The sequence below is a fragment of the Salvelinus alpinus genome, chromosome 24 (genome assembly GCF_045679555.1).
Source record: "Salvelinus alpinus chromosome 24, SLU_Salpinus.1, whole genome shotgun sequence".
Taxonomy (NCBI): Eukaryota; Metazoa; Chordata; class Actinopteri; order Salmoniformes; family Salmonidae; genus Salvelinus; species Salvelinus alpinus.
In genome coordinates, this window is record NC_092109.1 from 12,030,015 (window position 1) to 12,058,004 (window position 27,990).

The following is a 27,990-nucleotide window of genomic DNA, read 5'->3' on the forward strand; positions in this document are numbered from 1 at the left end:
CATAATAGGTTATCGTAAAAATGAATGAAAACTAAAATTAGCCTTTTGGTCTTCATTTACGGTTAGGGTTAGGCATAAGGATTGCAGTGGGGTTAAGTTTAGAGTTAAGCTTAGGGTTACGTTTAAAATACAAATTTAAGTAGAGAATTGAAGAAATAGGCGGGGTTTATGACTTTGTGACTGTGGTAACTAGGGACGACAGATTTCTCTTCCCCCTGTCATGTGACTCTGACACAAACGTATCCAACTCTTACTTCCGGTGCTGCGTGGATAAGGGGTAAAAGTTACACGTTCAGGACAAAGTTTTGTTTTGCGTTTCTTCTTCTAATTGGCATCATCAAACTGTTAACGACTGGGATTTTGTTTCCGATAGTTTTACTTTATACAATAAAACATTCTGTACATTTGTGAAACGTCAAATGTTGAGCATGTCGACCAACAACTTGTCGTATAACGACCAAGGAGGATCGGATTCAGCGGTGGAGGTTGGTCAGGAGACTACCCCGACCTCCTCCAATGCTGGATTTGGCCTGTTCAGCACCAACTTTAAAAAGTAGGTCAATTAGCTAGCAATTAATTATTTTATTAACCTACTTGTGTGTAAACTGTGTTTGCAACTTAATTTGCTATCCAAGATGGATGCTAGTGGTAACTAGTTGGCTAGATATACAGCTGCATCTCTATGGTAGCTTCACGGTTTAAAACGCTTTTGTTGACAGCAAGCAATGTTTCATTTGTCGAAGATGCCGCGTGTTTGGAATACATGTTTACATGAACAAAAAAGCAACAAGTTGACAAAGAGACACCACCAGACATTTTCTCTAACATACATATATTTTACATTCAACAATGTTTTTCCACCACGTCGTTTTATGTTTGTAGAGTTGTGCGAGGTCAATGTATTCTAAATGAACATCTACACGGACATAATGCTGGCTGTGTTATGCACATAGGCTACGCTCTGTTGTAGTTGGTCTGGCTACCCAAGTCAATTGATGTGGTCCTCGGTACAACGCAGGTTAAAAAAATACCCCATCTTCTTTCCCCTCACTGTCATAAACTCAAGTGATTATGATAAGTGCCAAACAGTAGCATATCATTGAAATATTGTTTAAAATCCTTGTAAACAACCCATTTTAAATAAATTGGATAAAGTGAAATAAAAAGGAACTGAGAGCACATTTTACACGTAATTATGTCATCAATCAACATCACGTTATGATACCACTAGAGGGCAGTTCCATCACTAGGTCGGCCATCCTCATCCTGTAGTCATGTGTCTTTTACTGTAAATCAGGGCCTGTATTCACATAGGATCTCAGAAAAAGTGTTGCTGACCTAGGATCAGGTCCATATAGCCTAATCTTCTTCATTATGATCTTGAATACGTGCCCAGTAGTTGACTTACTCAGCTGTAGGATTGGGTTTACTGTGAATCAGTGTTTCCCAAACTGTAGCCTTGGAGTTGGGATCAGTTATAATTTCACTATCAGTAGGTTAGTCTTTCCCCAGCTGGCTCCAGACAAGGCCTCAAGTCACTGTCTTCTCTGAAGGCCATTTTCTCCCGGAAAGTCTCCCCAACAGTCAGCCATTATCATATGAATGTTTATTCAACATGATTTATCATGGAAGCTTTGAATTAGCCACTTACTGTTAGTTTGTCTCTTTCTCCACACTTGGGACTGTTTCCCTTATCTATCAGTTCTATCCGTTTTAAGAGGTAGCCCACCCGTAGAAAGGTTTAATTGAAAATGTTTGCATTGTGCTCATGTCATCATTATACAATGGAATGTCTACTGGTATGTCTGTTCCATGTAGCCTAGTGCTGCTCTTCATAGCAGCGGGCAGTAGAACACTTTCAACCATCTCTGTCTCCGTCGAGCAGTGACTTGCGTCAGCCTAATATTTTAACGTGGTTTGGCCCTAAGGCAATCTCTTAAGTCCTCTCACATGATCCGATGGTTGGTCTGTTGAGCAGCGAGGCAGGGCCAGTAGGCCAGGTCTGGTAATGGAGACTAGATGACTCTTGGTTGGGCTGCTGGAGCCTGCCGGGCTGGGGGGCGGGGGGGTGTGAATGATTCCACTGTCCACACACAAACTATGACACACAATGCCTCGGCTTTACTATGAGATATAGTAGGGAGTCTGTCCTATCAGTATCACATCTTAACATAATCTAGGCTTTTGTCAGGCATTCATAAATTCACTCACTCTATATTCACCATGAGCCTAATTCCCTTTACATTATAGTTTTCAAATGAAGATTTATTTTGTTTGTTCTCTACTCCCCAAACTCAAGTCAGTGACTGATAGCATTGTTCTATGAAGTCAACCCAGTAGTCCCACATCGCTCGTAGATCTGAATGACATGGCTGGGTGTAAGGGTAGGTGAAGGTTTTATCATATTGGGTACACCCATTCAATCCTATTATTTCTCCAGGAATAGCTTCAGAGGGTCATGGGATTGATTTCTGAGAATATGTTGCTCTGTGTAGTTCTCGATCTCGCTGTGATTGCACCATAACACTAGATGGCAGACTTGAATGGTAAGTCAGAAAGCAGCGAAGCACTCATGGAGTTTTTATGTTTCCTTTTAAATGAAGCTATCGTCAATGTTACTTTACTTGCCTTTTGACGTATGTGCATTTAATGGCCGTAAGCTTAATCCTCTCTTGCACTTTATTTGTCATAAACATATCGATAGGTGGCCGTTGTGTTAGTCAGCTTTCTCCAATGAAATGAAACCACAGTCAGTATGCTGTTTGAATAATGTCATGTGACACAGTCGGTGTCAAAGTCACGTTTCTGTAGATTATCCTGTATTGGCTGGGCTCTTGTTACCTCACGGTCCACTCTACTGCTCTGGCCTTGACAGAAGCACAGCAACATGTGACTGGCTGGTTGTCCCCAAGTGATCAGCTGCTTCTTAAAACGCCATATTATTTCACTGCGGTTCAGTTTCCCATGTTTTTATAGGGCCTCCATGTGATGTCAGATTATGTATTAGGCTATATCATCTGAGCCATGTCTGACAACATTATCATCCTGGTTATAAACACTAGAGGACATGGCAGACAGTAGTAGGCTCAATAGCGTCAGCTGATTGGAGCTGTTTACAGTGCTTTATCCTACTGGTCGTTATGTGAATGACTTGCTTGCCAGTCTTGAAAACCTGGAAAAGGAGACTAGGCTGGTTTAAACATGAAGTGAGACACGTAGTGTTGTTGGGGTGTCGTTCTAACTCTGTGTGGTTCTTCTGGTGGTGGTGTGAGGCTGGCAGGGACTTTTTATCTAGCCCTGTCAGCAGTTCCCTTGAAGGGCACTTGGCAGGCGTGAAGCATTGTGCTGTGGACATAGGTGGTGAAAGCTGCTCACTGTTTACCCCGAGGCTGATAAGGCCTTCCTGTTTCCCCTGGAGGAAGTGGCCACAGGCAGAGAGAACCAAACTACCACCCAGCTACACATAGACGCAGAGAACTACAGTACGGGGAGAGGAGAGAAGGAGAAAGTAGACCCTGTCCAAGAGCTACAGATCCATCAGGCAGGAAACTTCAACCCGTCTCTGCATTGCATTTACAAGCAATGAAGAGTCAAAGCCTACTGGTAGCCATTTAAGAGGGCCACTTCATCTTGCCACTCGCGTTATCATCTTCGAGCTAAGGATGTGATGGTTTCTTAATTGCTTAGTAGCCTGATACGTGAGATTTAAGGAGAAGGTGCTGTCAGTCACAGCTTCAGTTTAGAGAGGAAGAGAGCATACCAGAGAGGGTATGCGTAGTGTCTGTCTGTGTGTGTAGCAGAACCACTAATGCTAGATCATTAGCCGGCAGAATGGGTATCCTGTGACCACTACAGTTGGTTGCTGCCTGTGACGTGCAAAAGCGGGTTGGAGGGAAGTAGCCACAGCGAACGTTACAACCAGCTGACAGTCAGGAAACGTGTGTGTGGACTCGCGGATACAACCGGATGGCCAGTGGGAGCTCTGTCTGCCAGGGCGAGGGCCGGAGCTTTAGCCAGCGGAGGGGGCATCCTGTGACTCATCAGCTGAGAGAGGAGGAGCGAGGAAGACGGACAGAGAGAGGAGAGCAACAGACGGGCCTGTAGATGCTGTAGCAGTTATGAACGGTCACCGTGATTTCTCAGTGCTGTGTGCTGAGGTTGCCTGTGAAGTGCAAAAGCGGTTGGAGGGAAGTAGCCACAGCGAACGTTACAGCCAGCTGACAGTCAGGAAATGTGTGTGTGTGTACTCGTGGGGACTGTGAGGACAGCTCTGGTGTCTGCTGAGAACGTTCAGCTCACCTTAAAGACCAAACTTCGCCAGGAGGAGCAGCACCCTCACGCACGCCAACGGAGGCCCCGACGAGACACTCACCAAAGGGTTCTCTGCAGTAGTATCTCATCACATGCTTGTGTGTGTGTTTTCAAGTTCACGAACTCGCCTAGTTTCCTCATCTCTCTAGCTGATTATTGATTGTGACATTATCGTGAGTCACAACGTGACTTTCTTTCCTCTGCGCCTGGCAACAACTCCCAATATGGTTAATTTGTGTTGTTTTTCATTCGCTCTCTACCCATTCTTCCTCGTGTTGTTGTTCAATGTGAAACATCTGCCTGGTGTGTTGAACCCAACAGTCCATTCTGATGCAGAAACATTTTTTGCTCTCTCGCTCTCTCATCAATGACCTGCTGTGTGGCTTCACATTCTTCTGTGGAAGGGTAAGGGTCGTGTAGGCCTGGCTGGGTTAACATCATGTGAGATTCTGCTTGTTCTCCGGGTTGACGGTGTTTCCATAGAGATGCTGTGACATTTTAAATGCGTCCACTTGAGTGTGGCGCTACAGTGACGGGATGAGTTGTTGAAGCGGCTGTTGATAGTTTTAGTATCGTAGACCGTGTGGAAGAGTATCCTACGAAAATAGGTCATCTGAGACCCTATATTTTCATTTGACGTTGATGGAACTAGAATGGTTCTCTACCGGTATGTGTAAGCTACTCTCTCTTGAAAATGGCTGTTGTATTGCGGAGAGGTTCTCCACATGACTACCAATTTCTAGCAGGAGCCAAGTTAATACAGGACATAATGCTCTCCATAGATCAGTATTAGTCTGGGTCTTGGCAGACCTTTGGCCTGTCTCCCACCAAGGACACGGCTAGAGATCGATCAAGTCAGGCTGCATATCTTTTTTTTTTTTTTGTGCGATAGGATTGTAATTTGATCAAATATCTCAAATCTCTGTTATAAGTGTACCACAGTTTTCCAGTCCCGATTCAATGACGTTCTTCAACTCATTAGCCTAATGAATTTTACACCGGCGGAAGTGTAGAATTCTTGGCTACACCGGTGGAAGTTGTCAGGTGTAAAGAAGGCCGTCCACTATGCAAAAAAAGCAGTGTGGTGATATTAAATAGCCTACAGCACGTTCTGATCTCTTTCTCCTCTCCACCAGGAATGATGACCTTAAAGAGATGCTGGAGAGCAATAAGGACTCACTCAAACTGGACGCCATGAAGAGGATCATTGCGGTGAGCACCACCTGCACACACATTCCAGGCCTGAGAGAGTGCACTTCCGCTAAGTGCAGTGTATTCTCAGTTCAAGTGTACTTAGGTGTTCCAGTCTCAATAATTAAATTAGGCCAATTGTAAATTCCTCCTTTGAAGAATTGGTGGACAATTTCCAAAATGCAATTTACAGTGCGGTACATTGCTGTAGTATATTGTATGTACAGTGTTAATAACACATTGAATACTGTGAAACATGCAAGTGATGTTGTCAACAGCTGATCGCCAAGGGGAAGAATGCCTCCGAGCTGTTCCCAGCTGTGGTGAAGAATGTGGCCAGTAAGAATATAGAGGTATGAGTTCCATTCTGTTTGCATAATGTTTAGTAGATTCTATCTAAGACAAGATGGATGAGGTCCCTCCCACTGCCAGGAGGAGACCACCGAACCACTGCCTGGTAATATTGATCAGCAGAATAAACAGGCTGTACGAGGGGCAGCCTGTGAGGTGTGTGTGTGTGTGTGTGTGGCAGGGCAGCCCATGGTAGGGAACTGGAGCATGTGGGTAATTGGCAGAGGAGAGCCCGTGGCCACGTCTCCTCTCTCCTCACACACACCAGATGCTAGGGTAGTGCTAGGTCCCTCGCTGTGGCTCTCTCTCTCTCACGCTCTCTCTGTCCTCACCTCTCTGCGGGCAGCTCAGTCACTCTGTCTCTCTTGTCCCCCACTCCCCCTCCCCCCCCCCCCCCCTCTGCTGCTGTGCTGTGTGTTATTGATTGTCTCTAATCAGAAAGCAGCACTGGAGGACACAGAGTATTGACGGACTAGTGTGATTTAATATCAGGATGCTTTGTTTACTTCAACCAGCGCGAGCAACAACAACCCGAGACTTGAAAGCCTTGAGGTGTGTGTGAGAGGGATGGAGGGCTATATGGAGTATGGTTATTGGTATTTGATAACTGATCAAATAATGGAAATGAAATCATTAGCATATTTGATTACTATTCCTAATTTTGAGCATCTATTTTCTGTGACGTTTTCGATAAGATGTGATTCCCCTCAGACAAGGCCAGATGGGTTATGTCCCCTCTTAGACTCAGTAATGATGTTAATTCACCCACTAATCACAGCAATGATGATTGAAAACCACAGCTGTACGCCGAATAACACTGAAGTGAATCAGGGCCAACCTTTAAAGGGATACTTAGAGATTTTGCCAGTGCGGCACTTCATCTACTTCCACCAGAGTCCGATGAACTTGTGGATGCCATTTGTATGTGTCTGTGACTGTCCAGTATGAAGGAAGTAAGAGGTCGTTTCGTGAGCCGACGCTAACTAGCGTTAGCGCAATGACCGGAAGTGTATGGAGTATCTGGCAAGATACCCATAGACTTTCAGTCATTGCGCTAACGCTAGTTAGCAACTTCCTTCATACTAGAGTCTAGACTTAAAGACATAAAAATGGTATCCACAAGTTCATCTGACTCTGGAAGTAGATTAAGGGCGTGGGTGTTTTGAAGGAGCTAGGAGGAGGAGTGCGGGGGCTGCACTCATTCATTGCCAAAATCCCGAAGTATCCTTTTTAACTCAGTCGGACACTGGACAAATATTAGCTCAGTCTCCGCTACGTGTGAGGAGTAGGAGGAGGGGGAGGAAGTCAAACAGACTTTCTGAAGTCAAATAAAACATTTTTTTTTTATATATATTTTTTTAAATCTCATTCTCTGCTCTCCCCGAAACATGCCATCTAGACTGTAATAATATCCAACAGGAACACTTTCAACCATCTAGACTGTAATAATATCCAACAGGAACACTTTCAACCTCCGCTTTCCCCACTCTAAAACAACCAGCCCAAGAAATACATCCAAGGTCTAGCCATTCTCTCCACTGTGTCAAAGAATAGTGTTACCTAAATATTTTGGAATGTGTACTGAGCTCAACCCAAAAGTGAATCAATAGACTTGGGATTCCTTCATTGACTAATTCAACGTGTGTCTGTGTGTGTTACAGCTGAAGAAGTTGGTGTATGTGTACCTGGTGAGGTATGCAGAGGAGCAGCAGGACCTGGCCCTACTGTCCATCAGCACCTTTCAGAGGGCCCTCAAGGTAACACGTGTGTGTGTGTGTGTGTGTGTGTGTGTGTGTGTGTGTGTGTGTGTGTGTGTGTGTGTGTGTGTGTGTGTGTGTGTGTGTGTGTGTGTGTGTGTGTGTGTGTGTGTGTGTGTGTGTGTGTGTGTGTGTGTGTGTGTGTGTGTGTGTGTGTGTGTGTGTGTGTGTGTGTGTGTGTGTGTGTGTGTGTGTGTGTGTGTGTGTGTGTGTGTGTGCGCACGCGCACAGCAGGCTTTGATGCAGAGCGTTTTATGTGTTTTTTCTTTTTACCGTTTTGAATTCCCACACACTCATACAGGTCTTGGAGGAAAGTGTCATGTTTGGTATGTACGTGTATAAAGGTGTGTGTGTAGGACTATTGAGACATTTAAAGAGAGGCTGTCTGTCTCTCTGTAAGTTCTGTGGACAACAGAGTTGTGTTTTTTTAGACAGCCCACCCCGTCACCCTGATGTGTCTCAGGTCCCAGAGCTGGAAAACCCATTTCAGCCCCTGCTAGCTCTACACCATGCTTCACTTCCTCCCAGTGTGTGTGTGTGTGTGTGTGGTACTGTATCATGTCTTCAGTATCTCTTAACCCAAACCACATGAGAGATTTCTGTCTCCAGTCCTTTTATTTTTTTCTTTTACTTTCCTCACTCTGTCTCATTGTGTACATCTTTGTGGAAGTGTGTGTGTGCGCTCGTGAATGTGTGTTAAGATAATCCTTATATTCCCCATCTGTCCTCTACCAGGACCCTAACCAGCTGATCAGAGCCAGTGCTCTGAGGGTTCTGTCCAGTATCAGAGTTCCCATCATCGTTCCCATCATGATGCTGGCCATCAAGGAGGCTGCCTCCGACATGTCCCCTTACGTCAGGAAAACATCCGCCCACGCCATCCAGAAACTCTACAGGTTGTGTGTGTGTGTGTGTGTGTGTTTGTAAAGCAATGGAACTGGGAGTTGACTCAAAGCTTTCCTTCTCCGTAGCCTGGATCCGGATCAGAAGGAGCACCTGATAGAAGTCATTGATAAATTGCTGAAGGACAAAAGCACTGTGAGTAAAACCAGCTCCCATTACCAGCTAATCCAAGTAAGTTTTGGGACGGTCAAATGTTTTCATTGTAAACATAAATGACTACAACCAGATTATAAAGTGTTTAGAAAGATAATGGAGCTATATATTTATATTTTTTTCTAAGATTATCTTTGAGACTAATGATCACCATAATAAAAAATAGACGGTCAGGGAGAATCTAAAATTCCCCAAATGTCATTACATGGGGGCCCTCATTATTTGAGTCACTCAGATGGTGTAAGAACATGGCATAAGCCATGACAAAATGTTTAGGAGCGCAGGAAACCAATTTTAAAACGGTAAAATGTTCTCTCCGCCCCATGGCAAAATATGTAGAATTGCAGGAAATTAGGTTTAAAACAGCAACATTTTGTCTCTGTTGCCAAGAGGCCCCCCCCCCACGCTAACTTTGCCACCGCTGCTGGGGGAAAAATCTTTGGGGGAAACACTGGAGACAGCATGATCTGAACAAAGCAGTAATAAGTATGGATTCAATTGTAATCACTCTGAATCAGATAGACGACAAACCTATTTCATTCATTTGATATCAGATGGGTTCAGCAGTCAGTCCTTACTCAATGCATTCATTCAAACCAAATCCATGACGTCACTGGTCTACTAGGTGCAGTAATCCCATCCAGCCACCAGAGGGTAGTCCAGTCCAACAGAACAGTTCCCCCCATCATTACCTCTCTCCTCTCCTCTCTCTCCTCTCTCTCCTCTCTCTCTCAGCTCATTCACCAATGCCATGCTTTGTTAGCGCCCACTTAAATCCACACATCTTCAGATGCTCCTAGTTAACTGTCGATTTAGAAAGGCATTCTCTCACTGATGCTGGTGTCACCGTAATTTGCTTTCTAAGGCCAAGTTATATTTTTTTCCTAGATTAGCCTGATGGTATTCTCCAACTCCAGTGTTTGAAGCACAAATACAGCGTCTCCTTCCACTATTAGGCTAATAGATGGTGCATATTCTCCAGAAGGTCACTATAAATGCATATGCTCCTATAACGGCTAGTTAAAATAATGTAAATTGCGCACGTGCTGAAGTTAGCATATAGAATGCCCTGTGCATGTTAGTAAATACAAGCCATACACGGTCTCTCTCGCGCAATTAGGTATTCGTTGCATGCATCTCTCATTATATAAAATAACCCGTAGCACTAAAGGGGCGGGGGGGGGGCCCAGGACCAGATGCATAGCATATTTAGCTTCAGTCACTAACGAAGATAGATGATTTCTCCCCATTGAAACACTCTCTCAATGAGGCTGGCTGGCTGGGGGACACCGAGAAAGGGCACAGTCACACAAGTCCGTGCGCTGTGTTTTGGACTGGAAGAAAAAGATTAATAAGACCGGAATGCTAATGTCTTTTTTTTTGAATATTTAATATTTTTTTTGTGTGTTATGATTTGTTATTAGAATTTCAGAGAGCTTCTATACCAATTTATTTACTGCCAGTTTTAGCTCTTTGCTTTCTGTCGGTGATCTATCGTGTTGTGTTTGTCCTGTTATTCAAAGGACATCTGCATTTATATGGATACAATTCACTTTATCTTGACCAGAGCTTCATAAGAACCATCTTTGAATGTATTTTACAAATGCCTTGTATTACCTGTTTTATCACCGTTCATCCCACAGTAGTATTTCAAATCAAACTTTATTTAAAGTGCATTTACACAAGATGTCATACAATATACACTTTGCAGACTAGGCTTTTTATTTATTTATTTTCGCCTGGAGGAAAAATAAAGCTTTAAGCTTATATTCCCCTTCACTTTGAGATAGGAAGTTGCTATCGTTCTGGAGAGTGAGAATCACAGGCTGATCATGTAGATATGGACTGTGCCACATGAGTCTCTAGGGCAGTATATAAAGCTGAGGTGTCCCAAACATGCGGCCCAGGAGCCAAGTGTGGCCCACCACCATCAGATCTTATGTGTCCCCTACCTGTGCACCAAAACTAGCCTCTACGCTTATTAGAAATGATTGTGCGTTGTAAAAAAATAAGGATTATCACCAAGGTAGTGAATTCAGTTATGTTGGGTATGTTACAATGTACGTATATTTGGAGAGATGTAAAAAAATATATATATATATTTGGCTGTCTCTGTTGTAGCCTTCGTGACATTGGTCTGAACGGTGATGGCCCCTTTACGCTAAATTAGTGTGACACCCCTGGTTAAAGACAGGATGGTGAGAAGGGCTGTAGAGAGAGAGGGAGAGGAGGGAGAAACACAACACAGGAGGTTGTGCAGCTGTTTTACTGTGATGGATCTATTATCCAGCCATTACAAGATAAATGATCGATCCCTCCCATCCCGCCGCCCTGCCTCTCCCTGCACCTCCTGCAAAATTGAAATGAGAACAGGGAGGAGTGTGTGTGGTAGTGTGTGGTATGATTAGAGGCTAGGTGGGATGCCCATTCATTTAAGAGAAAGAGGAGGGAGGAGATAGAAAAGGAGGAGAGGATAGAGAGAAGGCAGGGAGGGTAGGCCGACCGACCCTGCACCGTGCCATCAATCAAGGCGGCGCGCCGTCTCTGGCGTGATGACCCAGCACTCGCCGCCTCCCTGGCGCCCTAATTAGAATTCATGACAAAATAGATGCAAGGAAATGGTTTGGGCCCTTCATAATTTTATACGAAATTTATTGTTATTAGAGGAACCATTTGCTTAGTGTGATTTTTCCATTACTGGCTTGTCACGTAGTGTAGATAATAGGGTGGAAGTGGATGGGGGAGGGAGGTGAGGGAGGGAGGGCTGGTTGTGGGACTCCATAGATTGGGGTGTCAGTTTTGTTGATGGCGCATGTAGTTTACCTGCGTCTAATGGGGGAAGTTGAGAGGGAGGTGGGGGAGGGATGATGCACAAAGAGAGGCGGAGGCAGGCCCAGAGACACTGTAATAGGCTAAGAGGGAGAGAGAGACAGACGTCGAAGGGAACATAACACAGGACTGAGGTTCCTAGTATCCGTTGATGCACACAGGCACAATTTTCGCAAAGTTCCTGTTCTTTCCTGTCAGTACTTTACTCCAATATAAGGGCTATGCACTAGATGAGGTTTGCGGACTTGGAACTTTACATCAAGCATCTGTTAGTTCTGAGACCAACCACGCTGTGCATAACAATGAAAAGCCACACATACATTTCCCAACTAGGCCCCTTTCCAATTATAAACCACAAGCACGTCCGTTAAACTCTGCTTATATGAGGTTTCTTAATTGCTTGCTAAACCAAGTGTTTAAACAATGTGTTCCTTGCCTCTGTTTTGATTTGTTTCGCCCATGTTTTTTTAGTGTTTTTTTTTACGAACAGCTTGTTTAAATAAATAAATAAAAAAATTAATGTAATTTTGGTTGCAAAGTTAGGCTAATTCCAAACACGTATTTTACCTCACACCTTTTCTCTGGTTTTACCAGTCATTTAGAAGCCTACTCCCTATAGCTGTCCAGATTGTTGAATGATTAGCGCTTCGGTTCCCAGCTCCCCAGTTGTCAGAGGGCCTCAAACGCATACGCACACACACCTACACAATCAATGCAGCTGCACGGCAGGGATGATGGGTAAATGTACAGGGTTTCCACAGGGGCCACCAGGGGCCAGTCTTTTCTAATGGGAGAGACCGGATTCTGCTACCCCTCTCCTCGCCTACTCCTTCCTTGTCCCCCCTCGCCTCTCTGCGTTAATGCTGTTTGCATATTAATACCCGGCCATGTCAATCAGTCAGTCTGCCAGCCAGCAGCGTTATAGGAATAGAACACGGACCAGACAAATGGATTTTTCTCCCAATAAAATGTACTTGATTGCCTCCCTTTCCTCCCCCTCTCCCTCCATCCTCCCATTTCCCCCTTTCTCTTGTCTCATGAATGGAACATTCAATTAGTTATGAGCTGAAGGAAAAATTAAAAGTCTGTGGTGAAATATGAGAAATGTTTTGGATGTGTATGAGCGATTTAGAAGGATGCCCTTTACCATGGTGATGCCAAATTAGATTTGTTCAGTAAAGACTTTAAATGCGGTAATTTTCCACCCAGTTACTCCTCTCCTGTTTGGTGCCTGGCTCTTAGATTATAGCTAACTGTTCATAAACAAAATTCTTGCTCTTAGATCATGAAGTACACTGTCTTTCTAACCAAGACGTAACCAGGCCTTTCGGTAGGCCGTCATTGTAAAATAAGAATTTGTTCTTAACTGACTTGCCTAGTTACATAAATACACATACAATGGACTCGGGCTAAAGCAGGGCTGACCAAGTCAGATCCTGAGAGTTACTGGGTGTGCAGGCTTTTACTCTAGCCCTGCAGTAACCTGACGTCTCCCCCTATAGCTGGTAGCGGGCAGCGTGGTGATGGCCTTTGAGGAAGTGTGTCCGGACCGTATTGACCTGATCCATAAGAACTACCGTAAACTCTGCAATCTGCTGGTGGACGTGGAGGAGTGGGGTCAGGTGGTCATCATCACCATGTTGACCCGCTACGCCAGGACGCAGTTCACCAGCCCCTGGAAAGAGGTGAGAGATGGGAGGAAGAAAGATGGCAGCGGGGGGTGGCATCAGCTCCATGTTGACACAGCGCACCAGCCTGTGGAAAGAGGTGTGGGATGGAGAACGGGAGCACGGGAGGCGACTACGTGGTTTGTGTCAGAACGGCGTCGTGTGGCGTGAGCTCTAATGAAGAACGTTTTTCATTTAGATTTGAGATGTAGTGGCTTCTCTTGAACGTCTCTCATCAGCGAACAAATAAAGGGCTCAGTTGGGGACTAAACGCCACATATCTATCAGCCACATATCTATCAAACATCAACGCTGAAGTAATAATGTCATTATTGCCTCAGTGTGATGAGTCAAATATAGTAAATGAATCAAAAACCACTAAGGAGACATTTGTCAGTCAGTATGCGTTTTTTTTAAATTGTTTACTATTAAGTTATTTCAATAATAAACAAAGAAACCCTACGCAAGATGTGCTTTCAGTATCCATCTGTTTGTCGTTACTTGACGAAGAGCAAAACGTTAGCGCAGTAAAAAGTGATAGTTAGCGAGCGCACTTCTCCAACTCACCTGCAAGCAACTTCTAGATGTGCGTATGCATCTGGCTTGGGTTGGCTAGCAGGGGTTGGCTATCAGGCGTTGGCTAGCAGGCGTTGGCTAGCAGGCGTTGGCTAGCAGGCGTTGGCTAGCAGGCGTTGGCTAGCAGGCGTTGGCTAGCAGGCGTTGGCTCGACGAGGCGTTGGCTAGAAGGAATTGACACCTGAAGGTAAATATGTGGGTGATGTGCTATCAGATTGGCATGTATGCGGTGAGTAACAGAATGAACGACACCTGTGTGTGTTTCAGGACGGTCAGTTTGATGAGAACAGTGAGACGGCGTTCTATGAGTCTGATGAGAAGAAGACGAAAAATGGGGACGAAAAGAAGTCCTACATGATGGACCCCGACCACCGACTGCTTCTCAGGAACACCAAGCCTCTACTGCAGAGTAGAAACACTGCTGTGAGTCTCACCACACACACACACACACACACACACTGCTCTGAAGCACACTGGTCCGAGTCTCTCTCTCACACACACAAACAGATGCATAAACACACACGCATGCAGCAGTAAACTGTGTGTGTGAAACAGTGTTGACTGCTGTTGAACCTGCTGGCTGTGAGGGATACAGGCAGCCTTGGTGAAGGCGTCTGAGCATGGGGTTCTGATGTCACTCCTTCCGCACAGCTGTCTCCGGAACCGAGGCTACACCACGACTGATGCACACCACGACTGATGCTGCACACACACACACACACACACACACACACACACACACACACACACACACACTGAGCAGGTCTCCATCACCCAGGAGACTCAAGGTCTGTGCGGCAGTGTAGCAGCGGGAGGAAAAATGGTCCCAAATGAGCATGTTGATTTAAAATGTGACGTGTTGTGTCTTTTAACAGCGAGAACGCGATGCGGCCCTCCATCTTACCGACACTTACCGTCACGTCTTCCAAATGTGACTCCTCAGTCCTTACTCTGGCTGTCTGTTACCTTCTAAATGACATTCATCACGTTAAAAAAAAAAAGCATGACTTTGGTGTTGCTATTTGATATATATTGAGCTTTTTAAAGAGCTTTGTGTCCTGGGGGAGGATGAAAGACCCGTCCTACACGAGAAGTAGATACAGCACTGCCTGATCCCAGGTCTGTTTGTATCGTCTTGCCGAATCCTAGGGTCTGTGACACCAAACAATGGCGTGACAATGACCACAGGACTCGGGAAGACCGCACAAATTCAACTGGGACCAGGCTAGATAGGGCATGACTGGAGTTGAGAAACAACCGCCTGTATTTGAGGCGTGGCTAGAAGGGCTAGGTTAAAGGAAAAAACCTGTTGATGTCTGTCGTTTCAGGTGGTGGTGTCAGTAGCTCAGCTGTACTGGCACCTGGCTCCTAAACACGAGGTCGGCGTCATCACCAAGTCACTGGTTAGACTGCTCCGAAGCCACAGGTACACCCCAACCCCTCTCTTTACGTTTTTTGTTTCTTTTCTCTCCCTCTCTGTGTCTCTGTTGTGAGGACATAAAATTAAAAGGCACTCCATAATGTTTCCCCTCTGTCTCTCCCTGTCAGGGAGGTGCAGTACATTGTGTTACAGAACATAGCCACCATGTCTATCCAGAGGAAGGTAAGGCTCTAAACATGGCTCCTCTCTTCAGTGTCTGCTGCGGGACATGGTGTGTGTTACCTGTTACTGTTTTACTATCGGAGTGGCTGCGTGACCGGATTGTCTGGACTCCTCTTGCCGAGATGGCTTCACAACCGTTCCTTCGTCGCCAGACGTACCGGAGACAACATTCTCTCTCGTTGTCTGTGGTTCTAAACGGCATGATCGTCATGTTGTACGCACTTTGTCTGTTGTAAACGTCACGGTTGTGACGACGTGGACTACTGACTTATGTTGTGACTGTAATAAATGACACGTTGGGCAAACTTTTCCGTCGGTTTTGAACGAATAGCGTTGCAGTATTACAAAGCGGTGGGCGGAGCAGGGCAGTTCAATCTAGTCGCGCGGCCTCTGCCTTTTTATTAGGAAGTAACATTATGGTTTTATGTTCTCCCGCCAGGGCATGTTTGAACCTTACATGAAGAGTTTCTATGTGAGATCCACAGATGCCACTCACATCAAATCACTCAAGGTAAGCTCCCTCGTGATGACCAAGCTAATGTAAAAGTAAACCATGAGGTCAGGTGTGTGTGTGTGTGTGTGTGTGTGTGTGTGTGTGATCAGACCTATCTTGTCTCCCCAGCTGGAGATCTTGACCAGCCTGGCCAACGAAGCCAACATCTCAACCATCCTTAGAGAGTTCCAGGTAAGTCTCTGTGTCTGTCTCTCTCGGTTACATTCTGTCTCAAATTCAAGCTGCTTTATTGGCATGAAAAACATTGTCAGTATTGCCAAAGCAACAATGTATACAATATACATTGTAATAAAATTATAAACAATAACAAATAATAATAGAAAATGGTAGTAAAATGAAATAGAAAAATAATAACAAATGGTAACAGTCAATAGTAGAAATGTAATAAATATTTAAAAAAATATGAAATTAACTTAAAACTAAATAACGGTCATCTTCACTATTTACATCAGTACTACAACTACTATCATCGTTACCACTACCACCACCATCATTAAACTGCTATCATTACCATTACCACCCATACAACTACTATTTGGAAAGATAAACAACAATAATAGTAAGTTACTGCTTACTATGCAGATGTTATTATTCAGTGTCCCTCAGGCTATGGCAGGCAAATATATATTTGGCTGCAAGAGCCATTGCTCCTTCGCCCATGAGTATTTTGAGTTTTTCCTCTGGGTTTAATAGGTTAAAATTTGGAATAAATGTAGTCATTTCTTTGAATAATGATTCTCTTTGTGTGGAATATTTATCACAGTAAAGGAGAAAGTGCATCTCTGTTTCTACCTCCCCTGTCATGCAGTGACCACATACGCGCTCCTCTTTGGGTAGCCATGTCTTTTTATGTTTGCCGGTTTCTATTGCCAATTGGTGGTCACTCAGCCTGTACTTGGTAAGGATCTGTCTCTGCTTCGTATCTCTGACAGAGTAGAGATAATCAGCCAATTCATATTCTCTGTTTAGGGTCAGATAGCAATTTAGTCGGCTTTGGGATTTTGTTTTCATTTTTCCAATGTTGTAAATATGAGTCCTTTGATTGGTTCATGATTTTGATTATTGGAATTCTTTCTTTTGAAGCAGTGCTGGTGTCAGCCTGGTTGGTTAGGTCCAACACCAGCTGACTGAGAGGGCTCGTTTCTGGGCTCAGCTCTTGGGTTTGAAATGCTTTAAATTGCAGACTTGAATTTAGATGTAGCCAAAAAATTTATGATCTTTTCTGTATTTTCATTACTACTGGAAAGTGGCCCAATCCTGCCCTACATGCATTAGTTGGTGTATTTCTCTGGACTTCTGCATGTAGGGCTTCAATTGGATGTTTGTCCCACAGTCTCCCGGGTGGCGCAGTGGTCTAGGGCACTGCATCGCAGTGCTAGCTGCGCCACCAGAGTCTCTGGGTTCGCGCCCAGGCTCTGTCGCAGCCGGCCGCAACCGGGAGATCCGTGGGGCGACGCACAATTGTCATAGCGTCGTCCGGGTTAGGGAGGGTTTGGCCGGTAGGGATATCCTTGTCTCAGTATGTAAAAATGTAATAATGTATGCACTCTACTGTAAGTCGCTCTGGATAAGAGCGTCTGCTCTTGGCCGGTAGGGATATCCTTGTCTCAGTATGTAAAAAAAAAAAAAAATATGTAATAAAATGTATGCACTCTACTGTAAGTCGCTCTGGATAAGAGCGTCTGCTAAATGACTAAAATGTAAAATGTAAATTTTTAAGTCCAGTTTATTGAGTGGCCCCCAAACCTCACTTCTGTAAAGCGCTATTGGTAGGATTACACTGTCAAATATTTTGGTCCAAATTGTAATTGGGATGTTGATTTTGAATAATTTCATTTTTATTGCATACAATGCTCTGCGGGCTTTTTCTTTGAGTGCATTCACTGCCATATTAAAGTTTCCCGACGCAGATATGGTCAGACCAAGGTAGGTGTAATTTTTAGTGTGTTCAATTATGGTGTTCAGGGTGAAATATAAATTTGTGCTTCTGACATGTTTTTTGGGGGGGAAATCATGATTTTCATTTATTGTAAATTTACTGCCAGGGCCTAATTATGGCAATATTGCTCTAGAATATTAATGTTCTGTTGAAGACCTTCTTTGGTTGGTGATAGAAGTACCAAGTCATCAGTATACAGCAGGTATTTCACCTCTGTGTCAAATAGTGTGAGTCCTGGGGCTGGAGAATGGTCCAACATGTCTGCTAGTTCATTGATATAAATGTTGAAAAGATTTGGACTCAAACTGCAGCCTTGTCTCACACCTCAACGTTGTGAAAAGAATTCTGTTCTTTGGTTTTAGATTTTTATTGCACACTTGTTTTCTGTGTACATACATTTTATTAAGTCATACACCTTACCACCAAGCCCACTTTGGAGAATTTTGTAGAATAGCCCTTCGTGCCAAATATAATCAAATGCTTATTTAAAGTCAATAAAGCAAGCAAAGATTTTGCCCTCTTTTTTGGGGGGGGTGGACGTGTTTATTAATTAGTGTGTGTGTGTGTGTATATATGGTCAGTAGTGCGATGGTTAGGGAGAAAGCCAATATGATATTTACTTACTACATTTTTTTTCTTGAAAGGTTTGAATTCTTGAATTCAAAATGCTACAGAAAACCTTTCCCAAGTTGCTGTTTATGCAAATTCCCCTGTTATTATTGGGGTCTGAATTGTTTCCACTTTTGTCGATAGGGGAGATGAGCCCCTGGTTCCAGACATCAGGGAAAGCAGCCAGAAGTTAAAATCATGTTGAATAATTTAAGCACAGCATTTTGAAACTTCATTTCTGATGTTGTCTAGACCACAAGCCTTCTTTGATTTTATAGATTTGAGCTTTTCATTTAGTTCTTGTTGGGTTATTGGGTAATCTAATGGATTTTGGTTGTTTTTAATGACTGATTCAAGGAAGGTCAAATGTTCTTTAATTTCTAATTGGTTCTGTTGTAAGTCTTTTTGTGGGATGTTTTTGTATAGATTATCAAAATAAGTTTTCCAAATTCCTACATCTTGTATGGCTAATTCTTGTGGCTTTGTCGTGCTTAAATTGTTCCACTTGTCCCAGAACTGATTTTGGTCAATTGCGTTTTCAATTTCGTGTCTTGTTGGTATAATTCAATTTCTTGTGTTTCAGTGTATGTTTATACTGTTTCATTGTTTCAAAGTATTCATATCGTAGCTCTGGGTTGTTTTGCTGCTTATGTTTTTCATTTGACATTTGTCTTAGGTGTTTTCTAATTGTTTTACATTCATTATCGAACCATTTTTCAAAAACATTTAGTTTTTTGTTTCTGATGTTGCATTTCTTTGGTTTTCTCAAATTTGCTTTCGACGCTACTTTTTGGAATAGACAAAACATCAACTGCATATCTCTCTTTGATTATCTCTGTTACATTCTGTCTCTCTCTCTCTCTCTTTGATTATCTCTGTTACATTCTGTAATCTCTCTCTTTGATTATCTCTGTTACATTCTGTAATCTCTCTCTCAATATCCCTTTCCGTCACTGCCAGCGGTTCCACATATATTATCGCCTTTTAGATACAATGAATGGCTCCACCTTGTGCTTTGATTTGAACAGACTTATGTGAAGAGCCAGGACAAGCAGTTTGCAGCTGGTACCATCCAGGCCATCGGCAGGTGTGCCACCAACATCTCTGAGGTGACAGACACCTGCCTCCAAGGACTGGTGCTGCTACTCTCCAACCGAGACGGTACGGAACCACTGACCGATTGATTGATCGACTTACAGTGGGGCAAAAAAGTATTTAGTCAGCCACCAATTGTGCAAGTTCTCCCACTTAAAAAGATGAGAGAGGCCTGTAATTTTCATCATAGGTACACTTCGACTATGACAGACAAAATGAGAAAAAAAATCCAGAAAATCACATTGTAGGATTTTTTATGAATTTATTTGCAAATTATGGTGGAAAATAAGTATTTGGTCAATAACAAAAGTTTATCTCAATACTTTGTTATATACCCTTTGTTGGCAATGACAGAGGTCAAACGTTTTCTGTAAGTCTACACAAGGTTTTTACACACTGTTGCTGGTATTTTGGCCCATTCCTCCATGCAGATCTCCTCTAGAGCAGTGATGTTTTGGGGCTGTTGCTGGGCAACACGGACTTTCAACTCCCTCCAAAGATTTTCTATGGGGTTGAGATCTGGAGACTGGCTAGGCCACTCCAGGAACTTGAAATGCTTCTTACGAAGCCACTCCTTCGTTTCCCGGGCGGTGTGTTTGGGATCATTTTCATGCTGAAAGACCCAGCCACGTTTCATCTTCAATGCCCTTGCTGATGGAAGGAGGTTTTCACTCAAAATCTCACGATACATGGCCCCATTCATTCTTTCCTTTCCCCGGATCAGTCGTCCTGGTCCCTTTGCAGAAAAACAGCCCCAAAGCATGATGTTTCCACCCCCATGCTTCACAGTAGGTATGGTGTTCTTTGGATGCAACTCGGCATTCTTTGTCCTCCAAACACGCCGAGTTTTTACCAAAAAGTTATATTTTGGTTTCATCTGACCATATGACATTCTCCCAATCTTCTTCTGGATCATCCAAATGCTCTCTAGCAAACTTCAGACGGGCCTGGACATGTACTGGCTTAAGCAGGGGGACACGTCTGGCACTGCAGGAATGGAGTCCCTGGCGGCGTAGTGTGTTACTGATGGTAGGCTTTGTTACTTTGGTCCCAGCTCTCTGCAGGTCATTCACTAGGTCCCCCCGTGTGGTTCTGGGATTTTTGCTCACCGTTCTTGTGATCATTTTGACCCCACGGGGTGAGGTCTTGCGTGGAGCCCCAGATCGAGGGAGATTATCAGTGGTCTTGTATGTCTTCCATTTCCTAATAATTGCTCCCACAGTTGATTTCTTCAAACCAAGCTGCTTACCTATTGCAGATTTCAGTCTTCCCAGCCTGGTGCAGGTCTACAATTTTGTTTCTGGTGTCCTTTGACAGCTCTTTGGTCTTGGCCATAGTGGAGTTTGAAGTGTGACTGTTTGAGGTTGTGGACAGGTGTCTTTTATACTGATAAGTTCAAACAGGTGCCATTAATACAGGTAACGAGTGGAGGACAGAGGAGCCTCTTAAAGAAGAAGTTACAGGTCTGTGAGAGCCAGAAATCTTGCTTGTTTGTAGGTGACCAAATACTTATTTTCCACCATAATTTGCAAATAAATTCATTAAAAATCCTACAATGTGATTTTCTGGATTTTTTTTCTTCTCATTTTGTCTGTCATAGTTGAAGTGTACCTATGATGAAAATTACAGGCCTCATCTTTTTAAGTGGGAGAACTTGCACAATTGGTGGCTGACCAAATACTTTTTTGCCCCACTGTATTGGTCCTCTTTGTCCAGAGAATCAGTCGATCGGTTGTCTTTGTCCAGCTCCTGTTCAAAGTTGGATATATGCGTCAAACCCTCTCTTTTGTATGTATTGTTTTAACCTCTTAGATGCAAAGTCTTCAGTTTTAGGCACTTGCGTGGTTCTGGTACTAGTTGTTCTAAATGGATATGTGGACACCATAGCTTAAAGTGGCTTGCATTGAGCGGTAGCCCTGATTCTCATGGACAGAGGATTATGTTTCTTCTGCCTGTGTGAAGCAAGGTGTGACATCTGACAACACTGCCCAACACCTGGCTGAACCCTACTTCACAGCCACTAACACTGCATATGCCTGGAATCCTTACACCGTAACGCAGTAGGAGAGATTGGTTTTGTAGCTGTAGCACATTCAGAGATCAATTTTTATAGCCAGTAATCGAAAAATGATTCATTGATTTTGAAACTAACACTTTCTGTTTGTCAGGGACCAGATTAATATGAGATGAAAGGCGAGTTCCTAACGAGTTCAGGATGCCGAGCTAGAGCTCTGTGAGACGCGATGGGGGCAGATGTTTTGCACATATGTTTATGCACGTTTTCTTTAACACAATATACAAAAAATGTATTTTACAGTTATAAGGAAGGTGAAATCTTATAGTTGGTCATTTTATAAATTGATTATAATATATTTAGTAAACATGTAATTTCAAGCCTTTTTCATACTTTTGTTGAATAGGCAATACATCATATACAATATTTCATATTTTTATTATGTTTGTACTGTGTACTTCAGCTTGTGTCCTCAAGTGACTACACCTCAGCAATTTATTTAAAAAATTACCAGAAAGGTGAGATTTTAACCTTTCTTGGAGTATGCAGCAACAATCCCCCAAAAAGTAATGATGTATCATGAGGGCCATAAACAATAACTAGTAGCTGTTTATGGCCCTTCTCATGATAAATAATAACTTTTTGGGGATTACGTATATATTACATTTTTGATTACATTTAGTTACATTTTGAAATCGAAATGTATTGTCTCCTCACAGAGACGGTGGTGGCTGAGAGCGTGGTGGTCATCAAGAAGCTTCTCCAGACCCAGCCCACCCAGCACAGTGACATCATCAAACACATGGCCAAGCTCTTCGACAACATCGCTGTACGTCTACCGCGACCTCAATGCGTCTGTGTATTTGCTCTTGCACCCGAGCGCGTGCGAGTCGGGACTCAAAATGCACACCCCCAAAAACAGGACTAACCCCTCTTGTGTGTCAAGGTGCCGATGGCGCGGGCCAGCATCCTGTGGCTGATGGGAGAGTACTGTGAGAGGGTCCCTCAGATCGCCCCCGACGTCCTCCGCAAGATGGCCAAGAGCTTCACCTCCGAGGAGGACATCGTCAAGCTGCAGACTGTCAACCTGGCTGCCAAACTCTACCTCACCAACTCCAAACAGGTACATTAGCCTACGCTAAACAGTAGGTACACAGAACAGTCGAGTCAGCAGTACACGTTGCAGCATTATTCTGCCCAAACATAATTCATCTTATTCAGCTTTTATTGTCATGGAAGTAAACAACGTCATTAGCCTCCAGTTTCTTGTTATTTGGCTACTGCAATCTAGTTTTCCCCGCTTCCTTAAGCGCAAGCTTTAATGTTGCGCATCGTGCCATTGCCTTGCCTCTGTTTGGTAACTAAAGATCCGTTCTATCAGATGCAAAGCAATATGGCGGCCAGGCTGGGTTTATGACCACACTGCAGATGCAGCTGCTGCCGCCTCAAATGAGCACGTTATTAGACCTCTTCCCCCTTGCTAATGTTTCAGAGAGATGAGGATGGAGGGAGGGCTGGGGGGAAGAGAGAGTGGGATGGTGAGAGATTCGAGGCGGACGGAGAGGGAAGAGGTTAAAAAGGGATGAAGAAATAGAGGGAGGTGTGAGAGAGTGCTAATGTCGTCCTTCTGGGGTCGTAACTCTTGGTTTTTATACCTCCCTGAATAATATATGTTAAAGGCAAGCGCTCCCCATCTCAGACCATAAACCCACCTGGCACAGAGAGAGGTTGTCACTCATACAGCTAGAGAGGGGGAGCAGACTGGAGGAGAACAGTGTGTTTGTATGAAGAAAATGTAGTGTGAAGCACCATACTGATTCATGAGCTTACCTTAATGGAGCTGTGTGCTTTTTTTTAATGTTGGATTGGCGGCGTCTTCTCACCCGATCTCCCTCTGCCTCTTCTCCCGCTTCCTCCCCTCCATCTTTCTCTCCCTCTCCTCCTTCTCCCTCTCCACCACCATATCTCCCTCTTTCCCTCCGTCCTTCTGTCTCTCCCAACATCCAGACCAAGTTGTTGACCCAGTACATTCTGAACCTGGGGAAGTATGACCAGAACTATGACATCAGAGACCGCACTCGCTTCATCCGCCAGCTCATCGTGCCCAATGAGAAGAGCGGAGCACTCGGCAAGTACGCCCGCCGCATCCTGCTGGCGCCCAAACCAGCGCCCGTCCTCGAGTCCACGTACAAAGGTACCTTTTGGAAGTAGTGCACTAAATAGGGAATAGGGTGCCCTTTAGGAGACACACGGGTGTTTTTAATATGCTGGTGTGAGTCTGTGAATGGCAGAGGGTCCAGGGTCCTCTCTCTCGGCTCTGATGAGATGGGTGAATTATTACCTGGCTAATGATAACCTTTGAGATGCAGATAACACACACACACACACACACACACACAGTTAACTTCAATCCAGATGAGAGAAAGACAGAAGCCGCCTCCGAAACATTATTATTCTGTGGTGGTCTCTGCGTCTACTAGATGTTTATGGAAAACGTTACCACTCCTGTCATTCTTAATATTCACCCTTTTAACTCTTGATTTCTTTTCTCCCTCTCTTTTTCGTTAGAGAAGGCCGACCTCCCCAGGCACTTTGACTGATTACACCTCCTATATTGACCATTAGGGAGGGAGAATCGTTTTACTCTTGTGCGTGTGGGCTCCTGGACCCTTTATTAAACAGCACTGTGTGTATACAGTGACATTTCAGAGTGTTTAATGCCAATTACTCTCTGTCCTGCTGATTGAGAGCGCACTGCTGTGACATTGAGACCCCTGCCTCTCTTTCTCTACCCCCTTCTCGTCCTCCAATGTTACTCATTATGTTTCTCTCGTCCCTCTTTTCTCCCCTCCTCCAACCCCCCCCCCCCCACCATTTTCCCTTCGTCCTCTCACCCCCTCTCCCTCCTCCAATGTTACTCATTATGTTTCTCCTCTGACATTTTCCCCTCTTTGTCTACGATTTTTCCTTGACTTCCTCCGTCTTCTCCTTTTCTCCTCTCCCCTCCATCACTCTCTGTCAGACCGTGATCGTTACCAGCTGGGAACCCTGTCCCACACCATCAACACCAAAGCCAGCGGCTACCTGGAGCTCTCTGATTGGCCTGCCGTGGCTCCTGACCAATCAGTGAGGAACGTGGAGGTGATTGAGCCGGTAAGGATCCATCTTTACTTCTACTGCCGTTCCCGCTCATCACCCAGGCCCTAAACCAAGGGTGGCCATGGTCATCTCAGACATTTTAATACAGCTCTGTGTTGATACACTATGAAATACAAACGTATGTGCACACTCCTTCAAATTAGTGGATTCGGCAATTTCAGCCACACCCGTTGCTGACAGGTGTATAAAATCGAGCACAGAGCCATGGGAGCTCCATAGACAAACATTGGCAATAGAATGGCCTTACTGAAGAGCTCAGTGACTTTCAACGTGGCACCGTCATAGGATGGCTCCTTTCCAACAGTTCGTCAAATTTCTGCCCTGCTAGAGCTGCCCCGGTCAACTGTAAGTGCTGTTACTGTGAAGTGGAAACATCTAGGAACAACAGCGTCTCAGCCGCGAACTGTTAGGCCACACAAGCTCACAGAACGGGACCATCGAGTGCTGAAGTGAGTTCCAAACTGCCTCCGGAAGCCACGTCATCAAATAACTGTTCGTTGGGAGCTTCATGAAATGGGCTTCCATGGCCGAGCAGCCGCACACAAGCCTAAGATCACCAGGCACAATGCCAAGCGTTGACTGGAGTGGTGTAAAGCTCACCGCCATTGGGCTCTGGAGCAGTGGAATGGCATTCTCTGGAGTGATGAATCACACTTCACCATCTGGCAGTCCGACGGACTAATCTGGGTTTGGCCAGGAGAACGCTACCCGCCGCAATGCGTAGTGCCAACTGTAAAGTTTGGTGGAGGAGGAATAATGGTTTGAGGCTGTTTTTCATGGTTCGGGCTAGGCCCCTTAGTTCCAGTGAAGGGAAATCTTAACACTACAGCATACAATGACATTCTAAACAATTCTGTGCTTCCAACTTTGTGGCAACAGTTTGGGGAAGGCCCTTTCCTGTTTCAGCATGACAATGACCTCTCCCAACATCAGTGCCCGACCTCACTAATGCTCTTGTGGCTGAATGGAAGCAAGTCTCCGCAGCATTGTTCCAACATCTAGTGGAAAGCCTTCCCAGAAGAGTGGAGGCTGTTATATCAGCAAAGGGTGGACCAACTCTATATTAATGCCATTGATTTTGGAATGAGATGATGAGCAGGTGTCCACATACAATACCAGTCAAACGTTTGCCCACCTACTCATTCAAGTGGTTTACTTTATTTTTACTATTTTCTACATTGTAGAATAATATTGAAGACATTAAACTATGGAATCATGTAGTAACCAAAAAAGTGTTAAACAAATCAACATTTATTTTATATTCTTCAAAATAGCCACCCTTTGCCTTGACAGCTTTGCACACTCTTGGCATTCTCTCAACCAGCTTCAGGAGAAATGCTTTCTTGTAGGAGTTCCCACATATGCTGAGCACTTGTTGGCTGCTTTTCCTTCACGCTAAAAGTCCAACTCGTCCCAAACCATCACAATTGGGTTGAGGTCCGGTGATTGAGGAGGCCAGGTCATCTGACGCAGCACTCCGTCACTCTCCTTGGTCAAATAGCCCTTACACAGCCTGGAGGTATGTATTCAGTCATTGTCCTGTTGAAAAACAAATGATAGTCCCACTAAGCGCAAACCAGATGGGATGGCGTATCGCTGCTGAATGTTGTTGTAGCCATGCTGGTTAAGTGTGGCTTGAATTCTAAATAAATCACTGACAGTGTCACTGGCAAAGCACCCCCACACCATCACACCTCCTCCTACATGCTTCACGGTGGAAACCACACATGCGGAGATCATCCATTCACCTACTCTGTGTTCATGAAATTTTCCGAATTGACTGACTTTCATGTCTTAAAGTAGTGGACTGTTTCTCTTTGCTTATTTGAGCTGTTCTTTCCATAATATGGACTTTTACCAAATAGAGCTATCTTCTGTATACCACCCCTACCTTATCACAACACAACTGATTGGCTCAAAGGAAAGAAATTCCACAAATTAACTTTTAATAAGGTGCACCTGGTTGAGAGAATGCCAAGAGTGTGCAAAGCTGTCATCAAGGCAAAGGGTGGCTACTTTGTAGGATCTCTAATATAAAATATATTTTGATTTGTTTAACACGTTTTTGGCTACTACATTATTCCATATGTGTTATTTCATAGTTTTGATGTCTTCACTATTATTCTACAATGTAGAAAATAGTAAAAATAAAGAAAAACCCTGGAATTAGTAGATTTGTCCAAACCTTTTGACTGGTAGTGTAACTTTTGTTTCGATCTTTCCTTACTTCCTCTTACTGTACCTCCCTTCCTCTGACCTCACTTCCTAATCCGTTGCCAGGTGAAGGAGTGGGCTCCATCGCTAGGGAAGACTGGAAAGTCCAAGCTGTCCAAGTCATCAGATGATAAGTTCTACTCTGACTCTGGAGAGGAGGAGGAGAAGGATAAGGGCTCAGGGAGCAGTAGCAGTGATGACAGCAGCAGCAGCAGTAGTGAAGGTCTGTTTGTCCATGTGTGTACCATAAAGTATAATGTTATTTTGTGAATGTTTGCAATGCCAGCTAAGGTTGTATTCATAATCGTACGAGATGAACCTGTGTGTTTGTGTGTGTGTTACAGAGTCAAGCAGTGAGGCAGAGAGCGATGAGGAAAAGAGCAGTAGTCAGAGCAGTGAAGAGTCCGACAAGTCCTCCAGCCAATCGGAGAAGAGTTCAAGTGAGTCCGACTCTGAACAGAAGAAGAAAACAACTAAGAAACCACCACAGAAGAAGACAGTCAAACCAACGGCCAAAGACAGGTACCACACTATAATGAAGTATGCAACACGTAGAGTTGTGGTTAAGTATGGTGGCAGCCTTGTACGATTCACTATTTTGGTGCTGAGGGGCTAGTGCTTTCTGAAGTCAGCTCAGTCTTTGAACAATCCTCACGGTTTTTGATTTGGGTTTCAATTCATGTATTTTTTGCAATAAATACGTTAAGTCAGTTGAATTCTGTAACAACACAGAATACAGCTATTAATTAAAGCCCATTGCTGCTTATCACTTACTAGTTTTTTATCACATGACTTTACTTTAATCAAATATTTTAGTTGGGTATATTAAATATCTGTTTTAGTATGATGATGACTTTAGTAGCAGTTTCATTGATAAAAGCAATGCCAATGACTACCCATCCTTTATCCCATGACTTTACTTTAATAACACATTTCAGTTGTGTAATATTACACTATTTTCACATGATGACTTTTGTATTTCATGCCGAGTCATCACACCTCTGCTCAGGCATTAGCAGCCACCATCTATTGCTCTGCTCCCCAATGAGTCATCCTAGTTAGGCTAGCTACCTGGTGGACGAAATCACTATTTTAGTAGCTCTTC

General features: G+C 44.1%; 1 protein-coding gene across 3 annotated transcripts in view; it reads left to right on the forward strand.

Annotated features, from left to right (window-relative positions):
• The first annotated feature begins 270 nt into the window (after positions 1–270).
• Positions 271–27,990, forward strand: part of LOC139552161 (AP-3 complex subunit beta-1-like) — a 57,779-nt gene continuing 30,059 nt past the window's right edge. The window contains exons 1-19 of one of the 3 annotated variants that reach the window (XM_071363600.1): positions 271–553; positions 5,448–5,523; positions 5,781–5,855; positions 7,515–7,610; positions 8,346–8,506; positions 8,582–8,648; positions 12,998–13,180; positions 14,006–14,161; positions 15,067–15,164; positions 15,287–15,341; positions 15,781–15,852; positions 15,964–16,026; positions 19,432–19,564; positions 22,232–22,341; positions 22,459–22,635; positions 23,520–23,706; positions 24,535–24,665; positions 26,952–27,108; positions 27,230–27,407. In XM_071363600.1, the coding sequence (XP_071219701.1) occupies positions 420–553; positions 5,448–5,523; positions 5,781–5,855; positions 7,515–7,610; positions 8,346–8,506; positions 8,582–8,648; positions 12,998–13,180; positions 14,006–14,161; positions 15,067–15,164; positions 15,287–15,341; positions 15,781–15,852; positions 15,964–16,026; positions 19,432–19,564; positions 22,232–22,341; positions 22,459–22,635; positions 23,520–23,706; positions 24,535–24,665; positions 26,952–27,108; positions 27,230–27,407 (2,309 nt within the window). In that variant the 5' untranslated portion in view covers positions 271–419. Of the gene's footprint in view, positions 554–4,566; positions 4,717–4,959; positions 4,979–5,447; positions 5,524–5,780; positions 5,856–7,514; positions 7,611–8,345; positions 8,507–8,581; positions 8,649–12,997; positions 13,181–14,005; positions 14,162–15,066; positions 15,165–15,286; positions 15,342–15,780; positions 15,853–15,963; positions 16,027–19,431; positions 19,565–22,231; positions 22,342–22,458; positions 22,636–23,519; positions 23,707–24,534; positions 24,666–26,951; positions 27,109–27,229; positions 27,408–27,990 lie in introns of those variants that run through there. The other 2 variants (XM_071363601.1, XM_071363602.1) reach the window with 2 other exon arrangements.